At 48.1% G+C, this 24124-nt stretch overlaps 2 protein-coding genes across 2 annotated transcripts in view; both read right to left on the bottom strand.

Annotated features, from left to right (window-relative positions):
* Positions 1 to 24124, bottom strand: part of LOC138793978 (oocyte zinc finger protein XlCOF7.1-like) — a 91461-nt gene that overhangs the window by 15106 nt on the left and 52231 nt on the right. The window contains exons 3-7 of the mRNA XM_069972743.1: positions 22081 to 24082; positions 19358 to 19533; positions 8669 to 8820; positions 8393 to 8557; positions 6439 to 6651 (exon numbers count right to left, since the gene is read on the bottom strand). Of these exons, the coding sequence (XP_069828844.1) occupies positions 6439 to 6651; positions 8393 to 8557; positions 8669 to 8820; positions 19358 to 19533; positions 22081 to 24082 (2708 nt within the window). The remainder of the gene's footprint in view (positions 1 to 6438; positions 6652 to 8392; positions 8558 to 8668; positions 8821 to 19357; positions 19534 to 22080; positions 24083 to 24124) is intronic.
* Positions 1462 to 6095, bottom strand: LOC138792208 (zinc finger protein 300-like). Its single transcript, XM_069969350.1, has 2 exons — positions 5664 to 6095; positions 1462 to 3062 (listed from the first exon to the last, which is right to left on the bottom strand). The coding sequence occupies exons 1-2, from the start codon at positions 5728 to 5730 to the stop codon at positions 1906 to 1908; spliced, it is 1224 nt and encodes a 407-aa protein (XP_069825451.1). The 5' UTR covers positions 5731 to 6095; the 3' UTR covers positions 1462 to 1905.

Here is a 24124-nt window from a genome sequence, read left to right as displayed (position 1 = left end):
ATCATACAATCCATGTAAGGAGGATTTATTTTGGCCTCTACTGTGATAAACCTCCAAACCTCCTTTCTGGCAGAAGTAAAACCTTGGCCGGAGGTCTCATAGAAGCCTTGGAGACTATTACTTCATGGGCAGCTGAATTCTTCCATCCTCTTTGTGTTGCACTATGTTGGTGACTATGATCCCGTGCATGTTGGTCGCATGATACGGCGGAGATGTCATTTACCGTGCGGGTTCCAGAGCTCCACCGTCCATAGATTTCAATGGCTGCACCCGACCAGACAGATCCTCAGAGGATAGAATTGTCATGATATGTTGCTGCTGATGATAATTCCGATGTTATCGGGTCTATCAGTTTTCTGACCACAACAGAGAACAGCGACTTTGGTCACTTAAGGGTTAAGTTCAATCACTGGTGACTGTTGTTCATCGGAGATCCCTGGAGGTCAATGGGTTCCCATAGTAGCTGCCGCCCCGGCTGCACACATTATATACTGTCAGGGTTACACTCACAGGGAATAAAAATATCTAAAACATTCCACGTCATTTATAAAAATGTGGTTTTATTTTGTGAAAGTGCAAAACAAAAAAAATTATCCACATGAGGGAAATCCGCGGGGACAGAGGCGGGAGAGCCATGGGGAGAGAGGCGGGAGAGCAGCGGGGAGGGAGGAGGGAGAGCGCCGGGGAGAAAGACCGGAGAGAGGCGGGAAAGCCGCAGGGAGAGAGGCGGGAGAGCCGCGGGGAGAAAAGCCGGAGAGCGGCGGGGAGGCGGGAGAACTGTGGGGAGAGAGGCAGGGGAGCCGTGGGGAGAGAGGTGGGAGAGCTGCGGGGACAGAGGCGGGAGAGCCATGGGGAGGGAGGCGGGAGAGCGCCGGGGAGAAAGACCGGAGAGAGGCGGGAAAGCCGCAGGGAGAGAGGCGGGAGAGCCGCGGGGAGAAAAGCCGGAGAGCGGCGGGGAGGCGGGAGAACTGTGGGGAGAGAGGCAGGGGAGCCGTGGGGAGAGAGGTGGGAGAGCCGCAGGGAAAGAAGCCGGAGAGCGTGGCTTTTATTTTAGTTTTCTTCTTCCTCTTATTCCATTTTGTCTTCACTATGAATTTGCTTTAGGGTCCTATTCCACGGGCCGAGGAGGGCCCGATCAACGAAGTAAACGAGCGGCGATCTGCTAGATCGCTGCTCGTTTACTGGGCCTATTCCACGGCCCGATGATTGTTGAGCAAGGGCTGCAAGGACATCGTTACCGATGTCTTTGCAGCCCTTGCAGCATACATTACCTGTCCGGGCTTCTTCCCCGCGCTGTCTTCATCCCCGGGTCCCGCACGCTCTATCTTCAGAATGGCCTGCCAGCTGTCAGCTGACAGGCCACACTCAGCCAATCACAGGCCGCGGCGGTCCCGGCCTGTGATTGGCTGAGCGCTCCGTCAGCTGACAGGCCATTCTGAAGATAGAGCGTGCGGGACCCGGGGATGAAGACAGCGCGGAGAAGAAGCCCGGACAGGTAATGTATGATGATGCTGCTGCTTGTCAAATCGTCGGTCGCCCGCCGGGCACCGCTATTCAACCGTATCGGTGAGGGAATGATGATTTTAGGTCTGGCCCTAAATGAACGATCAGCCGATGACACGATCATCGGCTGATCATTCTCTCTATTTCACCGAACGATAATCGTCCGAATCGGGCCAAATAGGGCCCTTAGTCTCAATGTCTATAATCGTCCTTGTCGTTCCCCCAAACGTACATTGTTTTTCCTTCACACATATAAAGGCTCATTCCTTCTCCTGTGACTGCTTCATGTGACTACTCAGGACTCATCTACTGGGTATTTTGGCAGCTGCTTAACAAGACTTGAATTTTTGTAAAACACTTCTCACATTCTGAACATGAATATCGCTTCTCTCCTAAATTCTTTCATGTCTGAGATGATGCAGGTTTCATGCAAATACTTCTAAAATTCTGACTAGTTCTTCTCCAGCTGTGCAGATTTTTCACATGTTTTACAAGACTTACTTTCTGCACAAAACATTTCCCACATTCTGAACATGAATATGGCTTCTCACCTGTATGAGTTCTCTTATGTTTAACAAGTAACGAACTGCGTGTAAAACACTTCCCACATTCTGAACATAAATACGGCTTCTCTCCTGTATGAGTTCTCTGATGGATGACAAGTAATGGATTACGTGCAAAACATTTTCCACATTCTGAACATGCATATGGTTTTTCGCCTGTGTGGGTCATCCTATGTTTAATAAGGGCTGATGAATTTGTAAAACACTTCTCACATTCTGAACATGAATATGGTTTTTCTCCTGTGTGAATCATCTTGTGCATAATAAGGCCTGATCTAGATGCCAAACATTTCCCACATTCCGGACATGTGTAACTGCCTGTGTGAGTTCTCATATGCACAGAAAACTGGGATTTACTTGTATAGTATTTCCCACATTCTGGACACTGATATGGCCTCTCTCCTGTGTGAATTCTCTCATGTATAATAAGATTTGCTTTATGTTTATAACATTTCCCACATTCTGCACATGGATACGACTTCACATCTGTATGACCTTTCATGTGGTTGCCAAGAAGTTTCCTGCTGCCAAAATTTTTACCGCATTCTGAACATGAATATGGTTTCTCTCCCGTGTGACTTCTCCCATGTGTTACAAGTTCTGATTTCTTTGTGTAACATTTCCCACATACTGCACATGAATGCGGCATCTTTGTGTGAATTCTCTCATGATTAACAAGATTTGCCTTGGAAGTAAAATTTTTCCCACATTCTGCGCATGGAAACGTCTTCTCCCCAGTGTGACTTCCTTTGCGTGCTATAAGATCTGAGCGCTGTGTACGCTGTATATCCTCAGGATGCTGATCTGTATGGGAGGTAACAGCCCGGGATGGGCCGGGGGACGGGTCCCCAACATTAGGGGGGTGATAGGAGAGATATGTAATGTGAAATCCTGCAGGTACATTAAGGATAAGGAGGTTTCCTCCTGAGGAGTGCCGCACCACCTCTGCAGCTTGTGGTGACATGGCGTTTCCATCAGTCTCCGTGCCGGGATTTTCTGTTTGAAAACAAAATTACGGAATATGTTATAAAACCAAACTTCAAAGGAGGTAACCTTATCACATTCCTATTATACTGACCTCAGCACCGGCACCGACTGCCTCAGCTCCTCAGCACCGGCACCGACTGCCTCAGCTCCTCAGCACCGGCACTATCCATAGATGCCAACAGTCCTGATTTTGCCGGGACTGTCCCGAATTTGACAGGGCAAACTCAGCAAAAAAATGGGTTATCCAGCACTACAAAAACATTTCCCCCCCTCTCTTGTCTCCAGTTCAGGTGTGGTTTACAATTAAGCTTCATTTACTTCAATGGAACTTCAAACTTTTGGAAGTTTGAAACTTCACCTAAGAGAGTGGGTTCCCTACAGATGGCTCCTCCGCACCGGCACCATCTACCTCAGCACCGGCACCATCTACCTCAGCTCCTCAGTACCGGCACCATCTAACTCAGCACCGGCACCATCTACCTCAGCTCCTCTGCATCGGCACCATCTACCTCAGCTCCTCAGCACCGGAACAATCTACCTCAGCTCCTCAGCACCGGCACCATCTACCTCAGCTCCTCAGCACCGGCACCATCTACCTCAGCACCGGCACCATCTACCTCAGCACCGGCACCATCTACCTCAGCTCCTCAGCACCGGCACCATCTACCACAGCATCGGCACTATCTACCTCAGCTCCTCAGTACCGGCACCATCTACCTCAGCACCGGCACCATCTACCACAGCACCGGCACTATCTACCTCAGCTCCTCAGTACCAGCACCATCTACCTCAGCACCGGCACCATCTACCTCAGCTCCTCCGCACCGGCACCATCTACCTCAACTCCTCAGCACCGGCACCATCTACCTCAGCTCCTCAGCACCGGCACCATCTACCTCAGCTCCTCAGCACCGGCACCATCTACCTCAGCTCCTCAGCACCGGCACAATCTACCTCAGCATCGGCACCATCTACCTCAGCTCCTCAGCACCGGCACAATCTACCTCAGCTCCTCCGCACCGGCACCATCTACCTCAACTCCTCAGCACCGGCACCATCTACCTCAGCTCCTCAGCACCGGCACCATCTACCTCAGCTCCTCAGCACCGGCACAATCTACCTCAGCATCGGCACCATCTACCTCAGCTCCTCAGCACCGGCACCATCTACCTCAGCTCCTCAGCACCTTCTACCTTAGCTTCTCAGCACCTTCTACCTCAGCTCCTCAGCACCTTCTACCTTAGCTTCTCAGCACCTTCTACCTCAGCTCCTCAGCACCATCTACCTTAGCTCCTCAGCACCGGCACCATCTACCTCAGCTCCTCAGCACCATCTACTTCAGCTCCTCAGCACCTTATACCTCAGCTCCTCAGCACCGGCACCATCAACCTCAGCTTCTCAGCACCGGCACCATCTACCCCAGCTCCTCAGCACCGGTATCATCTACCCCAGCTCCTCAGCACCATCTACCTCAGCTCCTCAGCACCGGCACCATGAACCTCAGCTCCTCAGCACCGGCATCATCTACCTCAGCTCCTCTCACATTTAATAGCTCTTTGTTAGTCTTGTTCCCAGTGACCAGCTCCTGATTTCCATTATTTTGGGGTCTCCATCCTCTGGCTCTTTATTCGCTTTCTTTGGCTCGCCGTCTTTTTGTGGTAGTGATCATTTTTATGTCATTCTTTGCCCCATTACCATCATGTAGAGAGAAGCAGCTTTGTTAGGATTTGTAGGAAGCTCATCTGTCATCATCATCATGTGAACAGACCATGTCCTGTAGCTACCATTCTGGCCACTAGGCCTAAAACTAAGGTTACTGTAATGTAGCTGTAAGGTGGAGCCCCCCCTTATATCCCTGTCACCTCCCTCACTATACTGCACTATACATATATACACAGGGGGGGGGCTGAAGGGTTACTGTATTGTAGCTGTAAGGTGGAGCCCCCCCTTATATCCCTGTCACCCCTCTCACTATACTGCACTATACATATATACACAGGGGGGGGGGGGGGGGCTGAAGGGTTACTGTAATGTAGCTGTAAGGTGGAGCCCCCCCTTATATCCCTGTCACCTCCCTCACTATACTGCACTATACATATATACACAGGGGGGGGGGCCTGAAGGGTTACTGTAATGTAGCTGTAAGGTGGAGCCCCCCCTTATATCCCTGTCACCTCCCTCACTATACTGCACTATATATACACGGGGGGGGGGGGGGGGGGCTGAAGGGTTACTGTAATGTAGCTGTAAGGTGGAGCCCCCCCTTATATCCCTGTCACCTCCCTCACTATACTGCACTATACATATATACACAGGGGGGGGGCCTGAAGGGTTACTGTAATGTAGCTGTAAGGTGGAGCCCCCCCTTATATCCCTGTCACCTCCCTCACTATACTGCACTATATATACACGGGGGGGGGGGGGGGCTGAAGGGTTACTGTAATGTAGCTGTAAGGTGGAGCCCCCCCTTATATCCCTGTCACCTCCCTCACTATACTGCACTATACATATATACACAGGGGGGGCTGAAGGGTTACTGTAATGTAGCTGTAAGGTGGAGCCCCCCCTTATATCCCTGTCACCTCCCTGTGTACCTCCATTATACCATACCTGGGGTAGCAGCTCCCGGCGTCTCCTCCTCCTTCACCTCACTCATACACCGGGGATCGCTCCTCATCCTCTCTTCTTCTTCTTCTTCCTCTTTAATCCTGTGATTTCCCTCCGGACAGTCCTGGGAATACAGAGGACGGGGACATCTCTCTGCTGGATTTCTCCTCCTGGATCCATCTGTAGGGAAGACACAGGGACTGAGTACATTGTGTATATGTGATGAGGGATGATGGGGGTCTCGGTGCCCCTCCCCCCTGGTCTCCTCTATAATCAGTAGGTCTCCTCTTACCCGGTGATGTGAGGGGCGGCTGATCCTCCATCATGGCCTCCTTGTACACATCCTTGTGTCCTTCTACATACTCCCACTCCTCCATGGAGAAATAGACGGTGACGTCCTGACACCTTATAGGAACCTGACACACACAATGATGGCGTCATCCTCCAGACACCTCCCACCTTGGTGTTATATGTCCCAGCATTCCCAGCAGCATTGCTCACCTCTCCAGTCAGGAACTCAGTCATCCTGGTGGTCAGTTCTAGGATCTTCTGCTCATGGATCAGTGATGGAGGTGGAGGATCTGTGATGGGGCTGCTGCTCCAGCCTCCTGACACAGGGGGCGCCACACACTCACCACACCACTTCTTCACTACTGTGTAATCCTGTGTATGGTGAGACACTGATCACTACAGAGAGTCTAACAATCCTTCCCCTCTCCAGTCATCTCCCTGTATTATCTATAGGGATAAGAGGGAGGGGATGTGACGCATGGCTCACCTCTCCGGTGATCAGGTGGATTATCTCTAGGGTGAGCTCTAATATCCTGGCCGCCATCATGTCTCCCGCCTTCTCCAGCCTTGGGGGGTCATTGATGAGAAGGGGCGGCTGATCCTCCATCATGGCCTCCTTGTACAGATCCTTGTGTCCTTCTACATACTCCCACTCCTCCATGGAGAAATAGACGGTGACGTCCTGACACCTTAGAGGAACCTGAGAAACACAAAGATACAGGAATAAGGGTCACGTATGGAATATCTGACCCATCCCGGCTCCTGTAGTATATACTATATACCCGGTGATGGTGATGACATAGACATTAGGTTACATAGTTCATATGGCTAAAAAAGGCCCCTGTGCATCAACTTCAACCATTTAGGGAGAAGAAGGATAAAGGATAAGTGATTATATATTTCTCCATATGTATTAAAGGGGTACTCCGAAGGAAAAAATATGTTTTATGTTTTAAATCAACTAGTGTTAGATTGGTGAGAATACAACACTTCCTGCAGATCATGCAGCAGCTGATAAGTACTGTTAGACTGGAGATTTTTTTTAAATAAAAGTAACTTACAAATCTATAACTTTCTGACAATAGCTGATCTGAAAACAATGTTTTTTTTCTCTGTGGAGTATTACTTTAATTTTATTATATATAACGTATTGTCGCTGTGGGTTGTGAAGCCTCCAGATCACTGTCCTCATGGTGGAGACATCTTGTCGCCTCCAGAGACTGAACCTTATTTTCTCCAGACTGAGGGAGCGCCCCACTGTCTATTGAGGGGGTTTCACCTGTTTCACATAATTTCTCCATATTTTCTGTATTAGGTGTTTGCACATATTTGGATACTGATTATAACCCCCCCTTTACAGAACTAAGTACTCTTACAACTCTTGGGTGTAATCCATCTGGTCCTGAAGCGTCATTACTTATACTCATTTTCAAAAATTTATTTTGGATCATATCTACATTACATGATGTATTACTAGCACCGACTACATCAGCTCTTAAACCACAAAGCTATACCTACTTATCACACCTCAGCTGCCTCCGCCTCCTCCTCACCTCTCCAGTCAGCAGCTGCCTCCTCCTCCTCCTGCTCACCTCTCCAGTCAGCAGCTGCCTCCTCCTGCTCACCTCTCCAGTCAGCAGCTGCCTCCTCCTCCTACTGCTCACCTCTCCAGTCAGCAGCTGCCTCCTCCTCCTACTCCTCCTCTACTCTCCAGTCAGCAGCTGCCTCCTCCTCCTCCTCCTGCTCACCTCTCCAGTCAGCAGCTGCCTCCTCCTCCTCCTGCTCACGTCTCCAGTCAGCAGCTGCCTCCTCCTCCTCCTCCTGCTCACCTCTCCAGTCAGCAGCTGCCTCCTCCTCCTCCTCCTGCTCACCTCTCCAGTCAGCAGCTGCCTCCTCCTCCTCCTCCTGCTCACCTCTCCAGTCAGCAGCTGCCTCCTCCTCCTCACCTCTCCAGTCAGCAGCTGCCTCCTCCTCCTCACCTCTCCAGTCAGCAGCTGCCTCCTCCTCCGCCTGCTCACCTCTCCAGTCATCAGCTGCCTCCTCCTCCTCCTGCTCACCTCTCCAGTCAGCAGCTGCCTCCTCCTCCTACTCCTCCTCTACTCTCCAGTCAGCAGCTGCCTCCTCCTCCTCCTCACCTCTCCAGTCAGCAGCTGCCTCCTCCTCCTCCTCCTGCTCACCTCTCCAGTCAGCAGCTGCCTCCTCCTCCTCCTGCTCACCTCTCCAGTCAGCAGCTGCCTCCTCCTCCTCCTCACCTCTCCAGTCAGCAGCTGCCTCCTCCTCCTCCTGCTCACCTCTCCAGTCAGCAGCTTCCTCCTCCTCTACTCTCCAGTCAGCAGCTGCCTCCTCCTCCTCCTCCTGCTCACCTCTCCAGTCAGCAGCTGCCTCCTCCTCCTCCTCCCCCTCACCTCTCCAGTCAGCAGCTGTCTCCCCCTCCTGCTCACCTCTCCAGTCAGCAGCTCAGCCATCTTGTTGATGTTTTCCAGGATCTCCTGATGACTGTTTCCCTTCTGTATCAGTGAGTGAGGTGGAGGCAGCAGTGATATAGGACCCTGGTCCCTGCTCCCTCCTTCCTCCTCATCCCTCCTCTTCCTCACCACCATGTCATCCTGTGTATGGAGAGAGACAGTGATGTCACTTTATCCCGTCACCTCTCCAGCCATGTCCGTGCTTTATTAAGAGACAGGAGCCATGAGGCGGGAGCTCCCAGAATCCCTCACCTCTCCGCTCAGCAGGGAGATGATCTCTAGGGCCACGTGTAATATTCTCTCCGCCATCTCATCTCTCTCCTCCATCCTCACAGCAGACACAGTTCGCTGAAGGACCTTTGGTGATGTCACAGTCATGTGATCAGTCATGTGGGAGGAGTCAGCTACAACCATGAGAAGACACGATTGATACACATGTAGTCGGTGTTTGACTTCTCACGCCTCATGTCAGTATATTATGTCATTCATCATGTTATCGATATAAATGTATATGGCGAGTTATTCTGGAATTTACCAGGTATATGGCGGTATATACTGACACTGTATAGTGTGTACAGCGCAGTAATAGAGTAACATGTGATGGCGGTATATACTGACACTGTATAGTAAGTGTGTACAGTGCAGTAATAGAGTAACATGTGATGGCGGTATATACTGACACTGTATAGTAAGTGTGTACAGTGCAGTAATAGAGTAACATGTGATGCGGTATATACTGACCCTGTATAGTGTGTACAGTGCAGTAATAGAGTAACATGTGATGGCGGTATATACTGACACTGTATAGTGTGTACAGTGCAGTAATAGAGTAACATGTGATGGCGGTATATACTGACACTGTATAGTGTGTACAGTGCAGTAATAGAGTAACATGTGATGGCGGTATATACTGACACTGTATAGTGTGTACAGTGCAGTAATAGAGTAACATGTGATGGCGGTATATACTGACACTGTATAGTAAGTGTGTACAGCGCAGTAATAGAGTAACATGTGATGGCGGTATATACTGACACTGTATAGTAAGTGTACAGTGCAGTAATAGAGTAACATGTGATGGCGGTATATACTGACACTGTATAGTAAGTGTGTACAGTGCAGTAATAGAGTAACATGTGATGGCGGTATATACTGACACTGTATAGTGTGTACAGTGCAGTAATAGAGTAACATGTGATGGCGGTATATACTGACACTGTATAGTGTGTACAGTGCAGTAATAGAGTAACATGTGATGGCGGTATATACTGACACTGTATAGTAAGTGTGTACAGTGCAGTAATAGAGTAACATGTAATGGCGGTATATACTGACACTGTATAGTGTGTACAGTGCAGTAATAGAGTAACATATGATGGCGGTATATACTGACACTGTATATTGTGTACAGTGCAGTAATAGAGTAACATGTGATGGCGGTATATACTGACACTGTATAGTAAGTGTGTACAGTGAGTGCAGTAATAGAGTAACATGTGATGGCGGTATATACTGACACTGTATAGTGTGTACAGTGCAGTAATAGAGTAACATGTGATGGCGGTATATACTGACACTGTATAGTAAGTGTGTACAGTGCAGTAATAGAGTAACATGTGATGGCGGTATATACTGACACTGTATAGTGTGTACAGTGCAGTAATAGAGTAACATGTGATGGCGGTATATACTGACACTGTATAGTATGTGTGTACAGTGCAGTAATAGAGTAACATGTGATGGCGGTATATACTGACACTGTATAGTGTGTACAGTGCAGTAATAGAGTAACATGTGATGGCGGTATATACTGACACTGTATAGTGTGTACAGTGCAGTAATAGAGTAACATGTGATGGCGGTATATACTGACACTGTATAGTATGTGTGTACAGTGCAGTAATAGAGTAACATGTGATGGCGGTATATACTGACACTGTATAGTGTGTACAGAGCAGTAATAGAGTAACATGTGATGGCGGTATATACTGACACTGTATAGTATGTGTGTACAGTGCAGTAATAGAGTAACATGTGATGGCGGTATATACTGACACTGTATAGTATGTGTGTACAGTGCAGTAATAGAGTAACATGTGATGGCGGTATATACTGACACTGTATAGTGTGTACAGTGCAGTAATAGAGTAACATGTGATGGCGGTATATACTGACACTGTATAGTGTGTACAGTGCAGTAATAGAGTAACATGTGATGGCGGTATATACTGACACTGTATAGTGTGTACAGAGCAGTAATAGTGTAACGTGATGGCGGTATATACTGACACTGTATAGTAAGTGTGTATAGTGCAGTAATAGAGTAACATGTGATGGCGGTATATACTGACACTGTATAGTGTGTACGGAGCAGTAATAGAGTAACATGTGATGGCGGTATATACTGACACTGTATAGTAAGTGTGTACAGTGCAGTAATAGAGTAATATGTGATGGCGGTATATACTGACATTGTATAGTTCACACTGCAGGTTGCACGCTGCTAGTGGATAACATGGTGATGTCACTTCCTGGATAACATGGTGATGTCACTTCCTGGATAACATGGTGATGTCCCGACTCCCAGAGCTGTGCGGGCTGGGGCTGTTGGATAGGATGATGGCAGGGGGATGCTCAGTGTCCCTCCAGTGCCCTTGTGCCCCTCAGTTTCCCCCTGCCATCATCTTCTCCAGCAGCCACAGCCCGCACAGCTCTGGGAGTCGGGACATCACCATGTTACCCAAAAAGTGACATCACCATGTTATCCAGGAAGTGACATCACCATGTTATCCAGGAAGTGACATCACCATGTTATCCAGGAAGTGACATCACCATGTTATCCAGGAAGTGACATCACCATGTTATCCAGGAAGTGACATCACCATGTTATCCAGGAATTGAAGCCTTGATGCAGTAGTAAGTGCAGGAAGGCAATACATTACTTTAAAGGGTAGTGCGGTGTTTCAAAATTATTCACTAAAAAACAAACATTACAAAGTTGTACAACTTTGTAATGTATGTTCTTAACCTCCTGCAGGATAATTTTCTGGGCCAGTTTGTGGAGGAGCCGACTAGAAGTGATGGCTGCCGGATCTGGTTATTTCTAACACCGCTGAGCTGGTTGGGGATGTCACTGTCCATGAACACCTGGGTAATAGTGACCACAATATAGAGACTTTTAGCTTAAAGTGAGAAAAGAAAAACATGTCGGGAGGGAAAAAACTCTTCATTTTAAAAGGGCCAATTTTCCTGGGTTACGGGCAGAACTTCAGGGCATAGACTGGGAGCGGCTGCTGTCACATACTGATACAGCTAATAAATGGGAAATCTGCTAATCCACATTAAATAACTGTACTGCCAAATATATTCCTATGGGTAACAAATATAAACGGTTAAAATCCAATCCCACATGGCGACAACCGAGGTTAGAGGGGCTATAAATGAGAAAAAAGGGGTATTCAAAAAATACAAATCAGAAGGGTCAGCTGTATACAGTACAGATCAGAGGGGTCAGCTGTATACAGTACAGATCAGAGGGGTCAGCCGTATACAGTACAGATCAGAGGGGTCAGCCGTATACAGTACAGATCAGAGGGGTCAGCTGTATACAGTACAGATCAGAGGGGTCAGCTGTATACAGTACAGATCAGAGGGGTCAGCTGTATACAGTACAGATCAGAGGGGTCAGCTGTATACAGTACAGATCAGAGGGGTCAGCTGTATAAAGTACAGATCAGAGGGGTCAGCTGTATACAGTACAGATCAGAGGGGTCAGCTGTATACAGTACAGATCAGAAGGGTCAGCTGTATACAGTACAGATCAGAGGGGTCAGCTGTATACAGTACAGATCAGAGGGGTCAGCTGTATACAGTACAGATCAGAGGGGTCAGCTGTATACAGTACAGATCAGAGGGGTCAGCTGTATACAGTACAGATCAGAGGGGTCAGCTGTATACAGTACAGATCAGAGGGGTCAGCTGTATACAGTACAGATCAGAGGGGGTCAGCTGTATACAGTACAGATCAGAGGGGTCAGCTGTATACAGTACAGATCAGAGGGTCAGCCGTATACAGTACAGATCAGAGGGGTCAGCTGTATACAGTACAGATCAGAGGGGTCAGCCGTATACAGTACAGATCAGAGGGGTCAGCTGTATACAGTACAGATCAGAGGGGTCAGCTGTATACAGTACAGATCAGAGGGGTCAGCTGTATACAGTACAGATCAGAGGGGTCAGCAGTATACAGTACAGATCAGAGGGGTCAGCCGTATACAGTACAGATCAGAGGGGTCAGCCGTATACAGTACAGATCAGAGGGGTCAGCCGTATACACTACAGATCAGAGGGGGCAGCCGTATACAGTACAGATCAGAGGGGTCAGCCGTATACAGTACAGATCAGAGGGGTCAGCTGTATACAGTACAGATCAGAGGGGTCAGCTGTATACAGTACAGATCAGAGGGGTCAGCCGTATACAGTACAGATCAGAGGGGTCAGCCGTATACAGTACAGATCAGAGGGGTCAGCCGTATACAGTACAGATCAGAGGGGTCAGCTGTATACAGTACAGATCAGAGGGGTCAGCTGTATACAGTACAGATCAGAGGGGTCAGCTGTATACAGTACAGATCAGAGGGGTCAGCCGTATACAGTACAGATCAGAGGGGTCAGCTGTATACAGTACAGATCAGAGGGGTCAGCTGTATACAGTACAGATCAGAGGGGTCAGCTGTATACAGTACAGATCAGAGGGGGCAGCTGTATACAGTACAGATCAGAGGGGTCAGCTGTATACAGTACAGATCAGAGGGGTCAGCTGTATACAGTACAGATCAGAGGGGTCAGCTGTATACAGTACAGATCAGAGGGGTCAGCTGTATACAGTACAGATCAGAGGGGTCAGCTGTATACAGTACAGATCAGAGGGTCAGCCGTATACAGTACAGATCAGAGGGGTCAGCTGTATACAGTGCAGATCAGAGGGGTCACCTGTATACAGTGCAGATCAGAGGGGTCAGCTGTATACAGATCAGAGGGGTCAGCTGTATACAGATCAGAGGGGTCAGCTGTATACAGTACAAATCAGAGGGGTCAGCTGTATACAGTACAGATCAGAGGGGTCACCTGTATACAGTGCAGATCAGAGGGGTCAGCTGTATACAGATCAGAGGGGTCAGCTGTATACAGTACAAATCAGAGGGGTCAGCTGTATACAGTACAGATCAGAGGGGTCAGCTGTATACAGTACAGATCAGAGGGGTCAGCCGTATACAGTACAGATCAGAGGGGTCAGCTGTATACAGTACAGATCAGAGGGGTCAGCTGTATACAGTACAGATCAGAGGGGTCAGCTGTATACAGTACAGATCAGAGGGGTCAGCTGTATACAGTACAGATCAGAGGGGTCAGCTGTATACAGTACAGATCAGAGGGGTCAGCTGTATACAGTACAGATCAGAGGGGTCACCTGTATACAGTGCAGATCAGAGGGGTCAGCTGTATACAGTACAGATCAGAGGGGTCACCTGTATACAGTGCAGATCAGAGGGGTCAGCTGTATACAGATCAGAGGGGTCAGCTGTATACAGTACAAATCAGAGGGGTCAGCTGTATACAGTACAGATCAGAGGGGTCAGCTGTATACAGTACAGATCAGAGGGGTCAGCTGTATACAGTACAGATCAGAGGGGTCAGCTGTATACAGTACAGATCAGAGGGGTCAGCTGTATACAGTACAGATCAGAGGGGTCAGCTGTATACAGTACAGATCAGAGGGGTCAGCTGTATACAGTACAGATCAGAGGGGTCAGCTGTATACAGTACAGATCAGAGGGGCTTTAGCCTTTAACATTACAAAGAAGTCAACAAAACCTGTAAAAATGTAATAAAAGCAGCAAAAAATCACAATGAAAGACAGGTAGCTATAGAAAGCAAAAGAAACCCCCAAAAAATTCTTCAAATATATTAATGCAAAAAAACCCAAGGTCAGAGCATGTAGGACCCCTAAATAATGGTGACGGGGAGTTAATAACTGGGGCTCAGGAGAAAGCTGAGTTACTTAATGGCTTCTTCAGTTCTGTATATACAAAAGAAGATGGAGCTGTGGTGGGTGGGGGCCAGTACTGAGGTGGGTGGGGCCAGTGCTGCTAACACATGTAATGTACTGAACTGGTTTACTATAGATATGGTCCAAGATAAATTAAACAAACTCAATGTAACCAAAGCTCCAGGGCCTGATGGATTACACCCCAGAGTTCTTAGGGAACTTAGTTCTGTAATTTCTCTACCCTTGTATGAAATATTCTGTGATTCTTTGCTTACTGGTATTGTGCCGAGGGACTGGCGTAAGGCAAATGTAATGCCGATCTTCAAAAAGGGCTCTCGAACTTCCCCAGGTAACTACAGACCTGTAAGCTTAACGTCCATTGTGGGGAAACTATTGTAGGGGCTTATAAGGGACTACATCCAGGAATATGTAGTGGCTAATAGTATTATAAGTGATAACCAGCATGGTTTTACTAAGGACAGAAGCTGTCAAACCAACCTAATATGTTTCTATGAAGAGGTAAGTAGAAGCCTGGATGGCGGCGCGGCTGTGGATATCGTGTACCTGGATGGGGGGGCGGCTGTGGATATCGTGTACCTGGATGGGGGCGCAGCTGTGGATATCGTGTACCTGGATTTTGCTAAAGCGTTTGACACAGTTCCTCATGGACGTCTGATGGGTAAGTTAAAGTCTATCGGTTTGGAAAGTTTAATGTGTAACTGGATTGAAAACTGGCTTAATAATGGTACCCAGAGAGTGGTGGTCAATGATTCCTACTCCGAATGGTCCCCGGTAATAAGTGGTGTACCCCAAGGGTCAGTACTGGGCCCTCTTCTGTTTAACTTGTTTATTAATGATATTGAGAATGGAATTAACAGCAATGTTTCTATCTTTGCAGATGTTACAGGCTTTGTAGTACAGTACAGTCTATGGAGGATGTGCAGATGTTACAGGCTTTGTAGTACAGTACAGTCTATGGAGGATGTGCAGATGTTACAGGCTTTGTAGTACAGTACAGTCTATGGAGGATGTGCAGATGTTACAGGCTTTGTAGTACAGTACAGTCTATGGAGGATGTGCAGATGTTACAGGCTTTGTAGTACAGTACAGTCTATGGAGGATGTGCAGATGTTACAGGCTTTGTAGTACAGTACAGTCTATGGAGGATGTGCAGATGTTACAGGATGACTTAGACACACTGAGTGTTTGGGCGTCCACTTGGCAAATGAGGTTCAATGTGGATAAATGTAAAGTTATGCACCTTGGTACTAATAACCGGCATATCCTGGGGGGAGTAATAACCTGCAGCATCATATGTCCTGGGGGGAGTTACTCTGGGAGAGTCGCTGATGGAGAAGGATCTGGGTGTACTTGTAGATAATAGACTACAGAACAGCACACCATGTCAGTCAGCTGCTTCTAAAGCCAGCAGGATATTGTCATGTATATAACAGGCCTGGACTCTCGGGACAGGGATATAATATTACCGCTTTATAAAGCTTTGGTGCGGCCTCATCTGGAGTCGCCGTCCAGTTTTGGAACCCGATTCATAAAAGGAACGTTCTAGAGCTGGAGAGGGTACAAAGACGGGCAACTAAACTAATAAGGGGAATGGAGCATCTTAGTTATGAGGAGAGATTAAAAGAATTACATTTGTTTAGTCTGGAGAGGAGACGTTTAAGGGGAGATATGATTAACTTATTTACATATATAAATGGCCCCTACAAGAAATATGGGGAAAAGATGTTCCAGGTAAAACCCCCTCAAAGGACAAGGGGGCACTGCCTCCGCCTGGAGAGACAAGGGGGCGCTGCCTCCGCCTGGAGAGACAAGGGGGCGCTGCCTCCGCCTGGAGAGACAAGGGGGCATTGCCTCCGCCTGGAGAGACAAGGGGGCGCTGCCTCCGCCTGGAGAGACAAGGGGGCGCTGCCTCCGCCTGGAGAGACAAGAGGGCGCTGCCTCCACCTGGAGAGACAAGAGGGCGCTGCCTCCGCCTGGGGAGACAAGAGGGCGCTGCCTCCGCCCGGAGAGACAAGGGGGCGCTGCCTCCGCCTGGAGAGACAAGGGGGCGCTGCCTCCGCCTGGAGAGACAAGAGGGCGCTGCCTCCACCCGGAGAGACAAGAGGGCGCTGCCTCTGCCCGGAGAGACAAGGGGGCGCTGCCTCCGCCTGGATAGACAAGGGGGCGCTGCCTCCGCCTGGAGAGACAAGGGGGCACTGCCTCCGCCTGGAGAGACAAGGGGGCGCTGCCTCCGCCTGGAGAGACAAGAGGGCGCTGCCTCCGCCTGGAGAGACAAGAGGGCGCTGCCTCTGCCTGGAGAGACAAGAGGGCGCTGCCTCCGCCCGGAGAGACAAGGGGGCGCTGCCTCCGCCTGGAGAGACAAGGGGGCGCTGCCTCCACCTGGAGAGACAAGGGGGCGCTGCCTCCGCCCGGAGAGACAAGAGGGCGCTGCCTCCACCTGGAGAGACAAGGGGGCACTGCCTCTGCCCGGAGAGACAAGGGGGCGCTGCCTCCGCCTGGATAGACAAGGGGGCGCTGCCTCCGCCTGGAGAAAAAAAGGTTCAATCTCCGGAGGCAACAAACCTTCTTTACCATGAGAACTGTGAATCTGTGGAACAGTCTACCACAGGATCTGGTCACAGCAAAAACAGTAGAGGGCTTCAAAATAGATACCCCAGCCCCAAGAGGATTACTGGATCCACACATTAGATACCCCAGCCCCAAGAGATTAGTGGATCCACACATTAGATACCCCAGCTCCAAGAGGATTACTGGATCTGCACATTAAATACCCAAGCCCCAAGAGGATTACTGGATCCGCACATTAGATACCCCATCCTTGAGAGGATTACTGGATCCCCACATTAGATACCCAAGCCCCAAGAGGATTACTGGATCCGCACATTAGATACCCCAGCCCCAAGAGGATTACTGGATCCCCACATTAGATACCCAAGCCCCAAGAAGATTACTGGATCCGCACATTAGATACCCCAGCCCCAAGAGGATTACTGGATCCGCACATTAGATACCCCAGCCCCGAGAGGATTACTCGATCCGCACATTAGATACCCCCAGCCCTGAGAGGATTACTGGATCCCCACATTAGATACCCCAGCCCCAAGAGGATTAATCTATCCGCATATTAGATACCCCAGCCCCGAGAGGATTACTGGATCCGCACATTAGATACCCCAGCCCTGAGAGGATTACTCGATCCGCACATTAGATACCCCCAGCCCTGAGAGGATTACTGGATCCGCACATTAGATACCCCCAGCCCTGAGAGGATTACTGGATCCGCACATTAGATACCCCAGCCCTGAGAGGATTACTCGATCCGCACATTAGATACCCCAGCCCCAAGAAGATTACTGGATCCCCACATTAGCTACCCAAGCCCCAAGAAGATTACTGGATCCGCACATTAGATACCCCAGCCCTGAGAGGATTACTCGATCCGCACATTAGATACCCCCAGCCCTGAGAGTATTACTGGATCCGCACATTAGATACCCCCAGCCCTGAGAGTATTACTGGATCCGCACATTAGATACCCCAGCCCTGAGAGGATTACTGGATCCGCACATTAGATACCCCAGCCCTGAGAGGATTACTGGATCCGCACATTAGATACCCCAGCCCCAAGAGGATTACTGGATCCGCACATTAGATACCCCAGCCCCAAGAGGATTACTGGATCCGCACATTAGATACCCCAGCCCCAAGAGGATTACTGGATCCGCACATTAGATACCCCAGCTCCAAGAGGATTACTGGATCTGCACATTAAATACCCAAGCCCCAAGAGGATTACTGGATCCGCACATTAGATACCCCATCCTTGAGAGGATTACTGGATCCCCACATTAGATACCCAAGCCCCAAGAGGATTACTGGATCCGCACATTAGATACCCCAGCCCCAAGAGGATTACTGGATTCCCACATTAGATACCCAAGCCCCAAGAAGATTACTGGATCCGCACATTAGATACCCCAGCCCCGAGAGGATTACTGGATCCGCACATTAGATACCCCAGCCCCAAGAGGATTAATCTATCCGCATATTAGATACCCCAGCCCCGAGAGGATTACTGGATCCGCACATTAGATACCCCAGCCCTGAGAGGATTACTCGATCCGCACATTAGATAGCCCCAGCCCTGAGAGGATTACTGGATCCGCTCATTAGATACCCCAGCCCTGAGAGGATTACTGGATCCGCACATTAGATACCCCAGCCCTGAGAGGATTACTCGATCCGCACATTAGATACCCAAGCCCCAAGAGGATTACTGGATCCCCACATTAGATACCCCAGCCCTGAGAGGATTACTCGATCCGCACATTAGATAGCCCCAGCCCTGAGAGGATTACTGGATCCGCTCATTAGATACCCCAGCCCTGAGAGGATTACTGGATCCGCACATTAGATACCCCAGCCCTGAGAGGATTACTGGATCCGCACATTAGATACCCCAGCCCTGAGAGGATTACTCGATCCGCACACTAGATACCCCAGCCCTGAGAGGATTACTCGATCCGCACATTAGATACTATTAGATACAGCTGAGATTTATAACCCAGACACCGTGGAGGTCAGACAGAACCAGGAGCGGCACAGGAGCATAGAGGAAGCTGGGGACATATACTAACAGAGTGTCATATAGTATCATACAATACATTCCGGAAGCCTCCAGCCCGGTCACGCCTCTCATACGGTGTTATGTTGCCCCTTGTTTCCATTAATGTGCCCCAAATACATCATGATGGCATGTGTGGGAGGATGATAGAAATCTTTATAATCCCTATAATCCCCATCAGGATTTTGGGATGTTCAGCCGTTCTTTTCTCCCCTCTGTCAGGATAGATGGGGTCGGCGGTGGACACCATTGTCAGGTCTCTCCGCAGATGTCCCATTGGGTTTGGGGCTCTGGCCAAGACACTCCAGGACATTCACAGAGTTGTCCCTAAGCCTCCTGGCTCTCTGTGTAGGGTCTTCGGGTGTAAACTGCCTGGAGGAACCAATCACATCCCCTCGGCCCGTTCTTCCGAGGTCCAGAGAGCTGAAGATAAGGTTTTCATTACTAATACCTCTACCTTACCCCATTCAGCTCCCTGCCCCCCCCCCCCAATTATGATGCTGCCCCCACCCGGCCTCACTGTAGGGATGGTATGGGGGCAGATGATGGGCAGTGGTCTCCTCCTCACTGTAGGGATGGTATGGGGGCAGATGATGGGCAGTGGTCTCCTCCTCACTGTAGGGATGGTATGGGGGCAGGTGATGGGCAGTGCCCGGTCTCCTCCTCACTGTAGGGATGGTATAGAGCAGCTGGGGGGGGGGGGGGGTGCAGGGGAGAAGCTGGGGGGAGAAGCTGGGGGGCAGGGGAGAGCAGCTGGGGGGCAGGGGGAGCAGATGTGGGCATGAGGAGAAGATGGGGGGCAGGGGAGAGCAGCTGGGGGCAGGGGGAGAACCTGGGGAGCAGGAAGAGCAGATGGGGGGTGCAGGGGGAGAAGCTGAGGACAGGCAGGGGGAGATGTGGGCAGAGGGAGAAGCTGGGGGGGCAGGGGGAGAAGTTGGGGGGGCAGGGAGAAGCTGGGGGGGGCAGGGGGAGAAGTTGGGGGGGCAGGGAGAAGCTGGGGGAGCAGGGGGAGAAGTTAGGGGGGGCGGGGAGAAGCTGGGGGGGTCAGGGGAGAAGCTGGGGGAGAAGCTGGGGGTGCAGGAGGAGAACCTGGGGGGCAGGGAAGGCAGCTGGGGGGGTGCAGGGGGAGAAGCTGGGCGGGCAGGGAAGTCCGGGACTGTGGGGCTTCCGGCTTGTGATAGAGGTAGTGTGTGCCGGAAGCTCAGCCCAGTCAGCCCGAAGCTGTAAGACGCCCCCATACACCCCGCCCCCCCTCCCCCCAGGCACCCGTGATCCGGTGCCTATGGCGGCGGGGGTTTAAATTTTTTTTTTACGAAAAAAAATTTTTTTCCCCCGCGGGGCGCCGCCCTAGGCATTGTACCATGGGTGCCTAGTGGCAAATACGGCCCTGGGTATATCCCACTGTGTACGAATAAAGCTCTATGGTATATCCCACCGTGTACGTATAAACCTCTATGGTATATCCCATCATGTATATATAAACCTCTATGGTATATCCCACTGTGTACGAATAAAGCTCTATGGTATATCCCATCGTGTACGTATAAACCTCTATGGTATATCCCACTGTGTATGTATAAACCTCTATGGTATATCCCATCGTGTACGTATAAACCTCTATGGTATATCCCACTGTGTATGTATAAACCTCTATGGTATATCCCACTGTGTATGTATAAACCTCTATGGTATATCCCATCGTGTACGTATAAACCTCTATGGTATATCCCACTGTGTATGTATAAACCTCTATGGTATATCCCACTGTGTATGTATAAACCTCTATGGTATATCCCACTGTGTACGTATAAACCTCTATGGTATATCCCATCATGTATATATAAACCTCTATGGTATATCCCACTGTGTACGAATAAACCTCTATGGTATATCCCACTGTGTACGAATAAAGCTCTATGGTATATCCCATCGTGTACGTATAAACCTCTATGGTATATCCCACTGTGTATGTATAAACCTCTATGGTATATCCCACTGTGTATGTATAAACCTCTATGGTATATCCCACTGTGTATGTATAAACCTCTATGGTATATCCTACCGTGTATGTATAAACCTCTATGGTATATCCCACTGTGTGTGTATAAACCTCTATGGTATATCCCATCATGTATGTATAAACCTCTATGGTATATCCCACTGTGTACGTATAAAGCTCTATGGTATATCCCACTGTGTATGTATAAACCTCTATGGTATATCCTACCGTGTATGTATAAACCTCTATGGTATATCCCATCATGTATATATAAACCTCTATGGTATATCCCATCATGTATGTATAAACCTCTATGGTATATCCCACTGTGTACGTATAAAGCTCTATGGTATATCCCATCATGTATGTATAAACCTCTATGGTATATCCCACTGTGTACGTATAAAGCTCTATGGTATATCCCACTGTGTATGTATAAACCTCTATGGTATATCCTACCGTGTATGTATAAACCTCTATGGTATATCCCATCATGTATATATAAACCTCTATGGTATATCCCATCATGTATGTATAAACCTCTATGGTATATCCCACTGTGTACGTATAAAGCTCTATGGTATATCCCACTGTGTATGTATAAACCTCTATGGTATATCCCACCGTGTATGTATAAACCTCTATGGTATATCCCATCGTGTACGTATAAACCACTATGGTATATCCCACTGTGTGTGTATAAACCTCTATGGTATATCCCATCATGTATATATAAACCTCTATGGTATATCCCATCATGTCTATATAAACCTCTATGGTATATCCCATCGTGTATGTATACGATCCCCCCCCACCGTCCAGCTACACTGGTGGAAATAACGGAAGAAGCTGACAGCAGAGACCGTCAGGAAGGTTTATTCATCAATTATAGATTTATATAAGTATACAAAGTTTATTCTCCAGGTAGATTCTCTGAATTTCATGTTATATTCATGTAAATAATTCTTCACATATAGAACATCAAGAAGGCTTCTCTCCTGTGTGTCTTGTCATGTGCAATAAGACCTGATCTATTTGTAAAACCTTTTCCACATTCTGAACATGAAAACGGCTTCTCTCCTGTATGAGACCTCTGATGTCTAATAAGATCTGGTTTATTTGTAAAACATTTCCCACATTCTGAACATACATATGGTTTCTCTCCTGTGTGAGTTCTCTCATGTATATGCAGATTTGATGTACTTGTAAAACTTTTTTCACATTCTGAGCATGAATATAGCTTCTCCCCTGTGTGAGTTCTCTGATGTCTGACAAGGTCTGATTTATTTGGAAAACCTTTCCCACATTCTGAACATGAATGTGGCTTCTCTCCTGTGTGAGTTCTCTGATGTCTTACAATATCTGATTTATTTGGAAAACCTTTCCCACACTCTGAACATGAATATGGCTTCTCTTCCGTGTGAAGCGTTCTTTCATGTGTAAGGAGATTTGATTTATTTGTAAAACCTTTTCCACATTCTGAACATATGTATGGTTTCACCCCCGTGTGAATTCTCAGATGATTAACAAGATGTGATTTCTTTGTAAAAGATTTCTCACATTCTGAACAGGAGTACGGCTTCTCCCCTGTGTGAATTCTCTGATGTTTAAGAAGAAGTAATTTCTTTGTATAGCATTTTCCACATTCTGAACATAAATATGGCTTCTCTCCTGTGTGAATTGTCTGATGTCTAACAAGACTTGATTTACTTGAAAAACTTTTCCCACATTCTGAACATGAATGTGGTTTCTCTCCTGTGTGAATTCTCGCATGTGTAACCAGATGATCTTTACATGTAAAGCATTTCCCACATTCTGAACATGAATATGGCTTCTCACCTGTGTGAATTCTTTCATGTATAACAAGAGTTGATTTACTTGAAAAACATTTCCCACATTCTGAACATGAATGTGGTTTCGCCCCTGTGTGAATTCTCGCATGTGTAAGCAGATGATCTTTACATGTAAAGCATTTCCCACATTCTGAACATGAATATGGCTTCTCTCCTGTGTGAATTATCTGATGTCTAACAAGGCTTGATTTACTTGAAAAACATTTTCCACAATCTGAACATGAATGCGGTTTTTCTCCAGAGTGAGTTATTTCATGTTTAACTAAATGCGCTTTACATTTAAAACATTTCCCACATTCTGAACATGAATATGGCTTCTCTCCTGTGTGAATTCTTTCATGCATAACCAGTTGGGCTTTACCTGTAAAACATTTTCCACATTCCGAACAGGAATACAGCTTCTCCCCCTTGTGGCTTCTCTTATGGGAAACCAAATCAGATTTATTTATAAAAAATTTCCCACATTCTGAACATGAGTATGTTTTTTCCTTTATGTGACTCTTCTCATGTGCAACAAGACGTGATTTTGATAGGAAATATTTCCCACATTCAGAACATGAACATGACTTCTCTCTTTTGTGACATCTCTCATGCATAAAAAGACTTGATTTAGATGTAAAAGATTTCCCACATTCAGGACACGAATATAGTGTCTTTTCTGTGTGAGATTCCTGATGTTTAAGAAGAACTGATTTCTGAGCAAAACGTTCCCCACACTGTGAACATGAATATGGATACTCCGCTGTGTGCATTCTCTCATGTGACACAAGCTCAGAGTCATCTGTAAAACATTTCCCACATAGTGAACATGAATAGGTCTCCCCTGTGTGACTTCTTCTGTGCGTTGCGAGGTCTGAGTTTTTTGTAAACACTTTCCCACATTCACCACAATGAAACCTTTTCCGGTCTGTCTGATCTGTCCTTGTGGTGACAACCTGTGATGGGTCAGGAGAAGGTTCCTCAGGATTAGGGGGATTATATGATAGATCTGTCCTGTGACCTCCTGGATGTACCGTAAGCTCCCGGCGGGTTTCTCCTGAGGAGTGCTGCTCCACTTCTTTATCTTCTTCTTTAAAATGTGACAACTTAAAGTCTCCATCAGCCGCATCACTGGGATTCTCTGTGTGGAAAAAATGTAACTGAAATGTAAATGAAAAAAATT

This window comes from Dendropsophus ebraccatus, chromosome 5 (assembly GCF_027789765.1).
Source record: "Dendropsophus ebraccatus isolate aDenEbr1 chromosome 5, aDenEbr1.pat, whole genome shotgun sequence".
NCBI lineage: Eukaryota > Metazoa > Chordata > Amphibia > Anura > Hylidae > Dendropsophus > Dendropsophus ebraccatus.
The sequence above is the reverse complement of the archived record's forward strand: the minus strand, read 5'-3'. Positions and strand labels throughout refer to the sequence as shown.